The 12,767-nt window shown below is 41.0% G+C and overlaps 1 protein-coding gene across 3 annotated transcripts; it reads left to right on the top strand.

Moving 5' to 3' along the window:
• The first annotated feature begins 299 nt into the window (after nucleotides 1–299).
• On the top strand, nucleotides 300–8,618 carry LOC142964071 (uncharacterized). 3 transcript variants are annotated; one of them, XM_076104196.1, is made up of 8 exons: nucleotides 300–483; nucleotides 835–967; nucleotides 2,583–2,710; nucleotides 4,013–4,135; nucleotides 4,375–4,402; nucleotides 4,499–4,537; nucleotides 5,763–5,850; nucleotides 6,353–8,618. In XM_076104196.1, the coding sequence occupies exons 1-8, from the start codon at nucleotides 355–357 to the stop codon at nucleotides 6,411–6,413; spliced, it is 729 nt and encodes a 242-aa protein (XP_075960311.1). In that variant the 5' UTR covers nucleotides 300–354; the 3' UTR covers nucleotides 6,414–8,618. The 3 variants fall into 3 exon arrangements, with proteins under 3 accessions (XP_075960311.1, XP_075960310.1, XP_075960312.1); XM_076104195.1 differs by having other exon boundaries at nucleotides 772–967; XM_076104197.1 differs by lacking the exons at nucleotides 300–483; nucleotides 835–967 and adding an exon at nucleotides 1,885–1,928.
• Nucleotides 8,619–12,767: the final 4,149 nt, after the last annotated feature.

The following is a 12,767-nucleotide window of genomic DNA, read 5'->3' as shown; positions in this document are numbered from 1 at the left end:
TGGCATTAGATGCAGATACAGACACACTCACACACTCACTCCTTCAAACGCTCACTCGTTATGGACACCTTCATGTCCCGTTCACATGAGCTCATGCGGGCTCAACCAATCACAGAGTGACTTCGTCGCTCATGTGTTTTACACCCATTCGTCCCAGTCCAGGTTGTCCCGGCGCGGAAACCCCCCGTAACTTTATTCAGAGGCAGCGAAGAGGGAGTCGCTAAGGAATCACATGAGACAAGGCAGCGAGCCTTGCGCGAGCGTATAAATCGAGAGGCACGGACAGATGAGCAGATGTAACAGAGTTAAAAATGTACTTTATTATTCTGTTGAGTATGTGTGAATTATATCTTTATGAGCTATTTTTATTTAGCATTTTATTTTGTTAATGCTCCCTGCGGAAGCGGCGTCTCGCCTCTTTTGTACCTCCAAAGCCCCCGTAATCCCGACTTGCCCTCACAGTGGTGTTTCGTACTGTTGAGGGTAAATTGTGTGGAATAATGCTGTTGTACTATTTTGTCGTATTCTCCTAAAATTAAACTGTTTAGGTTACACACTTTAATAACTGCTAAAACGATCACTTTATCTAGTTGTTACGTGTCATTTTGACCGTTAAAATATAAGTTTTGTGGCCATTTTAAATTAGCCTTTTAGGCGCTATTTGCTTTCACGTCAGGCAGACAGAGAGAGTGCTGTCATATAGAAAAAGACGTAGCAACGCAGAGTTCGGCGGTCGTTCCTGGTGTAAATTCTCTTATTTTCCATGTTTAGGGAGCAGAAGTGCAGAGAGAGACCAGACGTCAATTTATGTGTGTGTTGTACTGTTTTCTGCAGCGAATAAATGCTGGAAAGCTACCCTCTGAGTCGTCTCCTTCCATGCCATTCCAAGTCCGTTACACAGAGGCACGCGCCGCTGCTGACAGGACGATGCTGCAACATGTGGTGCTTTACCTGGCGCTTTCTTCATGTGAGTAAAGCTTTAACTAACTGAAGCAATGTAACATGTAGCCTGCATCGCATTAAGAGTAAAATAATGTCAGATTCACTGCGCGTCACTGTGTGAATCAAGGTAACCTGCTCGTTACAGAGAAACAGTTATCCATCGTTCCAGAAAAGCATTTAGAATATTAAGCACGAGACTCTCTTTGAGCAGCCATAAAAAGAAGTTATCTTATTAATCATCTTCATCGGTATCTTTATTCCAGAGGATAAGATAAACTGTACATGTAGGCTACCGGTAAGAAATAAAGAATAACATACATGACGTGTGTGAAAATGTTGGGTATTTGAGGCACTTTACAGATTATCAGGAAATGTTTCTCTGTGTGTGTGTGTGTGTGTGCGTGTGTGTGTGTGTGTGTGTGTGTGTGTGTGTGGAGGCGGGGACTGTTATCTTATTATTGTGGCGGAATAAGCCGCAATAATACGATGATGGAATGATAATATAGTATTCAGGCACACAGGAGCCTGTTGATAATACACTTGAAATGTGAATATCGCAGAACGCTTGTAGGTGGAGGAGGGAGTCTCCAAGTAAAAAATTGAAATTGCATCAGATACACCGACGACACACCTCTGGACCACCCCCCCCCCCCTCCTCCGCTGAGAATGGGGTGATGAGGATTTAATCAATCAGACTTCTATGTGACGCTCTTGAACTGCCCATGCCAATCAGTCACTGGCACTTATGACAATGGGGGGGGGGCAGACCTATAAAGGCAGAACGCACTACGCAGAGAGTAACTGACTGGCAACGTTGACGCTGAGCAGCTAATACGACGCGACTCCTTTTTTATTTAATTTTAATTTTCTGAAGGTAAAGTTTTCAGACTGCTCGATCGCGAGTAAAAGCCGGGAGTCACGAGACAAGAGTCAGTTGGTTAACAGGATGCTTCTGCGCGTGTTTGTTCACCTGTGGGTTTGTTCGTGTGAGTACTTTTTAAATAACTGAGGCCATGTAACATGTCACTGTGTGAATGAATCAAAGCTCGTCATCACAGATAAACTCTTTGAGCAGCCATAAAAATAAGTTATCTTTTCTTATAATTCGTCTTTGATGTTAACAGTCGGTGCATGAGATACCGGTACGAAACACAGAACGAGCCGCTCATTTCAATCATTCTAACAACAGATAATGGGGAGGGACGTGTGTGTTTATATTGCTCTGTAGATTGTGGATTATTCTGTAATGTGTCATCATCCGTTCACGCATGCGCGCGTGTGTGGAGGACGGCGGTGATGTTTAAGATAAGCTTTATGAGTTGCAGCGGAGCAGGGGGAATGACGTCACAATGCAGGAAACAGCTCGCACATGGGCGAAAATAAATAAGAAGGGCATCAGCTGCATTTGAGTTTTGTGGCTTGTAGAGCAGCCTATACGGCTCTGCATCATGTTGTGTCCACTTTAAGGCCACTCTATGGCACTTTATATGCTGGGTAGTGGAGTAGCCTCAGGTCCTACCTGGGTTAGTTTGTGGCGTTTGGTCCTGCAGGTTCTGGCTGGTTGGTCAGCCGTGAGCGGTGATCGTCTCAAAGGCCCATGTTCTTAATCCACATGTTCTTTTATGTTTTTCTTCCCCCAGTCGTCTCCCTGAAGCTCTGCGGTGCTGCGGACATTCCCTGCACCGTCAGCCGGGATGGACAACGGACAGTTTACAGTGTCCCAAAGTTCAATGAGACCGACTGCATTATCCAATGGGTCAACGAAACCGTAAGTGAGACAAGACTGGACTACTCATTTCAATTCAGTGTGTTCAGTGTTATCTTCTGACATGACACATGTGTTAAAACAATCCCAGGGCAACACTATCCTACATTAACCTCTCTCATGGCAGACATGTTTACTCGTCACAGCACGGGTGTAACTGATGTCGTAGTAGTCAATGCACAGTTGTGTTATTGGTTACACCTGTTAGACAGGTAAAAATATCTGACAGCAGAGGTGCACTGGAACAATAGCTGACCTACCATCTTCATGCTCCTCATGTTTACCAACCGTGCCACTCCCTAAAACACTTTAATAGAAGATGAATAGAGAGGAAATAGGATAAATAAGACACCTTCAAAAAGTGGCATTGCATATTTGTTTACTCCCTTTAGGATGATCATGGCTTTCCACAAGGACATGGAGCTGTCTGATCCCACTATTCCACCATATACACTCATCTTAATTATTGCATATTTTAATGAGGAGAATTAGGAGAATCAGGCTTCTTGTTCGTTTTAGCCCACTCAGTCTGTAAATATCTATTCATATTTGAAACCAATTCCTATTCCCGACTGAGCATAACTTTTTGTAATTGAGAATCATTTGACCGTATTATTTATACAATAAAAAGGAGGAAGCAGCAGAAAAAATGCAAATATTTAATCAAAAAATCTTATGAGAAGGAGTCCAACATAACAGGGAGGAAACGGCAGAATGCAAACTGGTGCACAACTCCCACCATAACTGAAGACAAAGAACAAAGGAACTTGGCTGGTATAACTCGGGACCAATTAATAGACACAGGTGCTCAGGTGACGACAGGGCTGACGAGATGAGGGCGGGGCCAACCGTCACAAAGGCGGGAAAACCACAAAGACTAGACACAAGAAGCAGAGAGCTTTCATTCACTCATGAAAGTATGTGTGGTGTTTGTGGAAAATGCAGCGCTTTCAGTGGACTTTTTAAAGCAAAAATGTATTTTCTGCGACCATTTAAAAAAAATATATAAACAGCCCCGTCTAGTGAGGATGTCCTCTGTCTGTGCAATCAATGCAACTCTTAATGTGTTTCCTCAATTATGTAGCTATGATGTCCCATCCAGCCCTGTCTTTATTGTTCAGCCGATCAACTGTAAACGTATTGTATAACATCACACACGTCTTCAGCTGCAGTTGTGTGTTTTTATAAGTATGGTTTGTGGTACGTGACATGATGGTCGAGATACTGTACGTCACTATTCACATGCACTCTCAATCTGAGCTAGTTTGTAAAGCTGCTTTATTGTCTTCCACATGTCGACTTTAGAATTACGTAATCGCCAATGACGGGGAGCCGACTGTCGGGCGGACGGTGGTGTTGAACACAAACCGGACTCTTATTACCAACGAGTGCTCAAAGATCATTTATCGCCGCACCTGCTTCCCTGAGGTATTACTACACTGTAACACAAAGCACATAAAGATGTTATGGACACAGAAAGTAGAGCTATATGCTGTTAATTATGTGAGATAACCTGCTCCAGTCCTGTTAATATTGGTTATTTGTGATGAGCATTTTCCTTTGGGAATCCCACACTGACATTACACATTCGTGCATTGTATTGATGACTGCTTCATTAGAGGCACTGAAACTTGATTGATACCAACAAATCTATTCTTTCTGCTTAGGGGGTGCAACAAATGGCGACCTGCACCCGTGAGTATTATTAACAGTCACACTTTGCTTTATTTTTTTATATCCTTCATTTAGTTTGAAGTACATTTTTATTTACACAATGTTCTGTTTTTACAGCCAATTGCAGCAGAACCTCCGCGGTTCCAAATGGAAGAGGTACGACCTAAATTAAATGATGTTGTACTGTGTTGTATATTGTTTATATTTGTATCAGATATTGGTTACATCCTAGAAGAGGAACGAGATAACAGTTATCTAAAAAACAACGATAAGATTCAGACCTAAAAAAACCTTTGAGCTGAGCAGAAAGGTGTGAATGAAGTCAATGTGCGTTCTCAGATTTCTCTGTTTTGTCAGTCGAAACCATTATGTGTCACTACTTCCTGTTGACTGAGTAACAATATAATCTGTAATATCACAGATGTTCTGCTTCAAAGCACTTTCCATTCTAGCAGGGGTGGAAGTAACAATTTACATTTAATCTCGTTACTGTAACAAAGTTGTATTTTTACTTGTACCAAAGTATCTCTTTTAAATCTCAAATATTACATCATTCAAGTCGCATCCCACAGAAACATTGCACAGCAATCCAATAAAATGAAGGATGTCGTCATTATGGGTTATGGTTAAGATTAGCATTACTGTTTCTGGGGTCTGACCACTGATTTAATGCACCACCCGGTGAGCACGCCAAGTGATGCAAATCAAACGCTCCCTCGATGTATCTGCAGTTCCCCTTTGACATCTGCTGTTTGGTGGATTCAAAGTGCCTCAATGATTGAGCGCTTTGTGCGAACGTCACAAGGCAAAGAGTTGCTTTGCTTTCTCTCTGAACACACTGTACAGGGAAAAGTTTGACAATTTGGGAAAATAAACGTATTATTTTCTTTCTTTTGGAGAGCTGGATGAAATGTGGTTCATCAGTTCTTCCCTTAAAGAGGGCTACCTTACCCTGTGAGGTCACCTAAAGGGCCTATTTTTACTCGTCTTTAATGAAGTTTATGTCTAAACATGCCTTATCACATTATTAGAATGAACTTTTGGACTTTTGAAGTAAATCAAAATGCTGCCTGTTGATAATAATAATGATTTATTTGTATAGCAAGGCAATATAACAACAAAGCAAGACAAACTAAGTTGAGAGTTAAACCCTGATTAAACACTACAATAGATTGAAACAATAAAACTATATATACTATAAGAACAAACTAAGAAATGAAATTAAAGATATTATTATTATAACAATAATAAAGCAGTAAAAAGACGACTCCACATAAAGGCCAGTCTGTAAAAATGGGTTTTAAGAAGTGATTTAAAAGAGATTACTGATTCTGATCAGAATGGGATGAGTTGATGAATAAGCTGTCTCTTCTCTTGACAGAGTTTGCCTACTTGATCCTTCCAGTTGCCATCTCTGTAGTCCTGCTGGTGCTGGGGTTGCTGTACAAGTTCAGAGATCGTATTCCCAGGTACACTAAGGCGCTAAAAGAACCTAATCTGAGTACTCTTAACACAGGCGCTCTCAAAGACGTCTTTATTAGGGTTGTCTTTTATTGAACATGTATATCTGAGTAACACCTTTATGTTTGTTATTGTGTGTGTTTAACTGATGAGAGAAAATTAACATAATGAGATAGCCTATTATATATATATATATGTTTTCAATAAAACAAGCATAAACAAAGTTGTGATTTATCAAACGTATATCTCTTCCAAATGGCTGGTCTACTCACGACAGTGTACGGTAAATGGTGAGGAAAGTTTACGCACAAATTAGCTCTTTTCACGATTCATAGATGAGGTGTGTTGTGAGTTGGGTCACAATGGTTTGTCATTTTCAGAAAGGGCGTCTCCAGAAAGAAATGTTTTGGAAACTCTGCACTAACACATAACTTTGTAACTTTTACTTTGTAAAGCCTTACCCCCAACACAAATCTGGTGTTTTATAATGCTCTTATTTTTTATCTGCAGGTGTAGGATTCTCTGCTGCCGTTACGATCCGGTGAAGACGCAGGACACCGTGATTGTCTGATGTGGAGGAGCAGCGTTGGTAGAAAGCTGTTACTGTCATTCATCTATTAGAGTAGTAGTAGTAGTAGTCGCAGCATTAGTAGTAGTAGTAGTAGCACCAAATATTCTATTTCTAAGCTCTGTACTGTGTTCCCCGACATTATTTTAGCAGCAATGTGGTTTCGCTCATGTTACAGTTACTATAATGAAGGATTGGCAGAACAACTATTGTAGCTAATTCGATTTCTGCAACACACACACCACGCCATGAACCATGGCACTATAAGCTTCATTCTTCTGTTTCGTTATTCCACCAACTTTTAAGCTCAAATCAAAAACTGTTCTCTCTCTCCAGATGATTTTATGGTGAAGGGAGATTTCTTTGCGGTTTTGTGTGTGGTAATTGTACTTCTTTTTTTATATGTTTATGGTGCTGTCTTGGCTTTTAGATCTCAATGAGACTTAATGAGGAAAAGATAATCACAAAAGGGAAAGTTTTCACACAGCATGGCCCATATCAGCTCTCTGTTATATTTGACAAAGCAGCTCGTCAGTCCAGTAGAAAGCTTTTTTTAATCTATTTATTTTAAACAAAGCACAAACATCACAGCTGAGACTGTCAAAATACTAATTGCACAGCCACGAGTTGCCTTCCATTGATTGGTGCTCAGATGAAGAGTTGGCTGTGAAAGCTGACAGAATCTCTGCGGCACCAGTGAGTGCACATTGAGAACTAACGGCTACTAATTCACCCAGGGGCCCGTGTCACAAAGCCAGAACAACGGAGTCACACACCTAACATTGGTGATTCCACATGACTGGTGACACGGAGCCGGTTACCAGCAGGTTCTGTTAACTATGGGTTCATCACTTCAGCTTTGAGCGGTTTTATTTACAGGAAACATAAAGACAATCATGGAGTACTTGAGATTATATGATTTGGTAATAATGGCAAGAAAAAGGTGATAATAAAATAAGTATAGAAAATAATTACACACGTGCACACATTATGTAGCTGTTGAAGCATTAACATCTAGAAAGGGGCACTCAGTAGAGTGCCGATCTCCGCCAGGTGTGTCTGCAAGACCACTGCTGCAATGGGCTGTAAAGCTATTTAAAACACTCCATTCAAACTCAAGACGCGGCGATAAATGCAGGCAATTGGCATGTCAATATACAATATACATTCTTGTCAAAAACTCAATTACAACACACCAAGCTGTTTGCCCGCTGAGTTGCACTCAGCAGTGTGTGTAGTGGTAGTTCCGTTAGTGGCTAGCGGTTTGCCAGATCCATCGTCCAAAACAAACAAAACCTACCAGGGGTTATCAGCCTGTTAAACAGGGATTAAACGGTGCTTAAAGTGTGAGTCACTGCAACCCACGAGAGGTCCTTGAGCATGCAGCCAGTTCTCTGCAGCAGAATGAGAGAATAGCCGTGGACAGACACAGAGATGCACACACACTAATTCACAGACAGACACACATGCCACCGGTCACATGATCCTCCTGGTGGAGATGATAATAATAATAATGTCCACATTAAAAGGAAGGCTAAGGGTATGAGTACGTGTGGAAATGTTTTCGTATCACGACGTATAAACTATTATACATTTATGACACGTAGAAAAGTTTTAAGAAATGTTTGATGTTTTTTGCTGCCGCAGAAAGAAAAAGTTCGACCTGACTGTATTTATAATTTCCTGCATTATTTAACCGTGCCTAGATTCAGCTACTCGTCACTGTGTTAAGCCTGAAGATGGGTGGCTAACTCACTAATCCCGCTTCGTAATGCAGGCTCCTGGTCCCCCCAGGAGACCCATATATTGATGTTAAAGTGAAACTAAGCTGTGGAAGCTATTTGACTTGTAATGGAGCACCAGGGAGTGCGCTTTCAGTGTCCTGTAGCATCACAACAAACCACTGAAGCTCCACTGTGTGGAGAAATACACATCTAATATTGTATTATATTATTATATATATTATTATTGATATCTAACTTATATAATACATTTAATTCAATATATATATATAAATAAATACATATTTATATTATCGATATCTATCGATAGGGGATTATGTTCAGCCACTGTATGACTTTTATTATTAAATGATCCATCTGTTAACTGTGCCTTATGAAATGTGTTATAATTATAATCATGTAGCATTCACTTTAGCCACTTTGCTTTTGTGTTCATAGCAAAATAAACTACTATTTAAAAACGAGAGTTGTGTTCATTCATTGTGCTACAGCGGAGGTGTGTCATAATCTGATGATTGTTCATGTACGGTGAAAGCGGGGGAAGTGGTGGGGTGAGAGTCTTGTGATGAGTGAGTCAGAGTCATCCGGAGTTTTTTATGCTGCCAGCTCTCTGTCCTCGACAGGAAGCACGTACACACTTTCCATGTGTGAAGAAGTTGCTCCTTTTTTTTGCTTTAACTTTATTAATCCACAAAGGGCAAGTACAAACTGACAGGAAACCAACATGCACAGACAGACTTGTAGAAGCAAAAGGAGCCGTTTCAGACTGACGGAATGAAAAAAAGAGATTCCAGTGAACAACAGACATGGTGTGACTTACTGTAAACACCTCCAATTCTGATTACTGTAAGAAGCAGGTCACATGACAGCCTCTGTGTGAAATCACCAGCCTCTGTGTTGTATTTAAAGCATGACCTGTTCAAGACACCAGCCGATGAGACGGGCCAGAGCAGGAATTACAACTTTACCCTCGTAACACGAATGTAGTGAGAGGTTCTCGTGTGCTGCAGTGATGTAAGTGACGCACCTTCTCACGTAGTATCTCACGCCTGCAACACAAAGAATGTAGTGGATTATAGACAGCCACTGGAGATATAACTGCACATTTAGTTTTGACAAAGAAATGAGTTTTACGCCTGCCGTGACTTTGATACAATCAACTGATTAACAAGAATAAGCAAGTGTTCACACTGAGCTTATTGACTTATTGAGTGAGTTAAGAACACGCAAGGGGCTGCTTTGATGTTACTTCAGGTGCTGGTGAGACTTTGAACTGCAAACAGGAAGTGCAGTTTGAGTGACAGATTGAAGACATTGAAGGCCTATCAGACGCCAGAACAACACACTGTGACTTTTATCTTTTAATATACTCCAAGCCTCCGGGATTCTACAAGTCGGGGAGGTTCTCACAGTGACGTTGCAAGGTGAACAGTAAAACACATGGCGTACTTAGGCTGAGTAGAATGTCACTGGTTGTGCAGGTTTGTGGTCACAAACCAGAGAACAGGACAAATGAAGGATTTGACCTGATTATAAGAGGAAAACTCAGGGGATATCAAATCACATTCGTTCACTATTTTACTCAAAACCCTAAACGTCGTGGTGTGGATAGCGTAAAGGTCAGGGCACCATGCATATCTGTACCACACTGCAGCGTGCCTAAGAAAGATTACATCAAATTCAGCTTCTCAAAATGTGTTACGAGTCCCGACAGACAGAATACTTTAGAAATGTTACTGTTACAGGAACTGAGAGCAGAAAAGACAAAGAGCAAGAACAAACAACAAAATGTTACCTGCTGCATATGGTAGGCCGGTTACCAAGACGACACCGATGATTACACAAAACAAAAGCTTCATCAGACACTGACTCACTGGGCTCCATGGTTACCTTGTGCAAACACACACACATGTGTGTTTGTGTGATTAAGACATGACAAAGTGTGGTAGTCCTCCTCCTGTGGAAGTAATGTTTATTTTTACGGTGAATGAATGCATGTAATGAATGTAGAACAACATGTAAACTTTGGAGTTTAATTTCTACCTCTTTAGTTAAGATTTCATTAAACTTCTACACAATGTACCAAAACACTGGCAATGAGAATAATAATCAGAATAAATAGGACACACAGTTGAAATCATACCTTCTAAACTAAAAATATATCTGGTTTAAATCAAACACAACTCTGCATGGAAGCAGCTAATGACCTCCACCTAGCAGCAGATTCCCCTGAGATGCTCATCTTTCTAGACCTGAGTTCAACCGTTGCCTCCATAGATCATTCTGTTTTAATTGAGCGCCTTGAACAGTGGGTATAGGTATCTCAGGTTATTTATCTAAAGAGACTTTTTCTGTCACAATAGGTAAGTCATCGTCGAAACGCTCGGTCAGTGTCGTCATCGGCGTTGCAGGCAGATACATGGAGGCGTCCATAAGGGACGCAACGCACTTTCACCTACGATGTAGGTAAACTCACCAGCGTCATTATTACACTCGCAGAGAAACAGATGTAGTATAAAGGGCGACACAGTCCACTCAAGGTGGGTGGGTCAAAACAAACACAGGACTTTCACCCAGGAGGCCACTGTTCGTGCACTGTGCCCACACGAGTCAAGTTAACGTAAAACCACGCTCTTACTACGGGGTTTTGTTGCCTATATCGCATGTCCTGTGAAGACAGAAGTTTATTTTGAAAAGGACACTCTGCATGTAACAAGTGGAAACGCACACGCCGTCCCTGAAACGTCCAAAACCTAGAGCGTCGTAGTTTGAAGCTTTTTTTGCACTAGCTGTGAGACAGAATGTGCTGGTATTGGGAGATGTGCAGTCGTGATTTCTTCAGTTAGGAAAGTATCTCATGCTGATTTACAGAAGGTAGTAATGTTTGCCTTCCATCTCATTTAGACTGTTGTTCAAAATGCTGCAGCTAGAATTTTAACTTGCACTAAACGTAGAGACCATATCACCTCAGTTTATCTGCTTTAAGATTTGACTCAGTATTTTAATGCATTGAAGGAGCTAGCCACGAGCTATAGTGCTGACCTTTTAACTCTGTGAGCCATAATGCAGAATAAGATCTCCAGGCCCCTTTGGTTCCACACACCAGGACGCCTGAAGAAACGTTTTCGTCTTTTAAATCCTTCCTAAAAACACATTTCATTCAAATTTCAAGTCTTGTAAAGGTTTGATCTGTTAAGTCTGTTTTTGAGTGTTTTAATTCATTATTTTTTCTTCTCCTCCTTCTAGATGAGTACAGTAAAGAGGTATTGTCTTCTTCAGTGAAGTCAGAATAAATGATGTTAGTGTGTACTCAAAGATGTCCCTCCAGCACCATAAGAACAAAGGTAGCAGAGGCTGCAGGTGGAACTGACTCGAGTTATACCGAATCAGTTACATGAATGTATTAGAAGTCAGCGTCTCTTCATGCATTCCTCCGTTCTAATGAAACCCTCTGGGTGTTGGAGAGCTGTTTACAGGAAGACACCGATTTACCAAAAGGGTGAAGACTTCAGGGAACTCAGATCCCAACTGCACCATGAATCAGACTTACGGTTTGCTCGTCAATGCGTGTTTGTGGGCACATCTGTGTTGTTACAGAGATGAGGAAGAAGCAGGTTTTTTGTGCTATTTGTTTGGATGAAAAAGAGAGTGAAATGCATGAAGAGCGATTACACTTTGTCTTCCAAGCAGCAGAAACACTTCCTCTAGTTCTCAGAAAGCACGTGTGTGTGTGTGTAAAATTGTTGCAAACTCATTATGACTCAGCTTTGATTTTTGTATTGTTTCTATTTCATGTTACATGTCATATTCTATATTTTATGGCTTCTATGATAATTAGTATTTTACATTTCCACATGCTTACTGTGTCAGAAAGGTGTTGCTGTTCGTGCAGTAAAGCACAAGTCACTTAGTGCAGCTACAAGTCTCTGAGCTGCTTTAACTGCACATAATCAGTTCATTTGATCCATTGAAGTGCATGTGTGTTATCTCATGCTAACCCTTATGGTCTGTTTATGGTGCTCCATATTATTCTCCCTTTGTGGTCAATAAAAGGTTTATGTAAATCATTCTAGTGCTGTCTTTCACACTGTGATTGTGATCATTTAGTAACTTCATAAGGTGCCATACTAAACATTAGTGGTGTGCTGCAAATGATACTTTTAGAAATCACAACCTGTTCTTTGCAGGTCAATGTTTCCCTGAATTGAGATTTCTCCTCTTTATGGAGCTTCCTCATATTGTCCAAACAGTCATTGTTGGTTAAATCTATTTTGGGCCTTTTTGAACCACACCCTCTGACTGATATCTGAGTTACAACAAGCCAGAATAACATCAGGACAAGGTGAGATAATGGCCGGAAACATGACTGTCTGCATAACGGAAGTGAAACGGATACATACTAGTTACCTAACATGAGACAGACTCCGTTAGGTTTAACAAAGACTGAAGGGGAAGTCATCTAACGGGACATTTACAACATGAACATGCAGCTGCCACAAGATGTCAGCAAAGCTGCATGTTTCTTCCCACTATGAGCTTGTTGTGACTTATAGAATAAACAGAGGTTTATACATGTCTGTCTGTCTGCCTGTCTGCCTGCCTGTCTGTCTGTCTG

Source organism: Anarhichas minor, unplaced genomic scaffold (genome assembly GCF_050575085.1).
Source record: "Anarhichas minor isolate MPS153535 unplaced genomic scaffold, ASM5057508v1 ptg000029l, whole genome shotgun sequence".
NCBI classification, from domain to species: Eukaryota; Metazoa; Chordata; class Actinopteri; order Perciformes; family Anarhichadidae; genus Anarhichas; species Anarhichas minor.
Note: the sequence above shows the minus strand (reverse complement) of the source record. Positions and strands in the feature narration are given on the sequence as shown.

Coding starts and splice junctions, on each gene's coding strand:
- LOC142964071 (XM_076104195.1), top strand. CDS start 355: ATGAGCTATTTTTATTTAGCATTTTATTTTGTTAATGCTCCCTGCGGA. Junction 484..771: donor GGTGTTTCGTACTGTTGAGG/GTAAATTGTGTG, acceptor TTCCATGTTTAG/GGAGCAGAAGTGCAGAGAGA. Junction 4,538..5,762: donor CGCGGTTCCAAATGGAAGAG/GTACGACCTAAA, acceptor TTCTCTTGACAG/AGTTTGCCTACTTGATCCTT.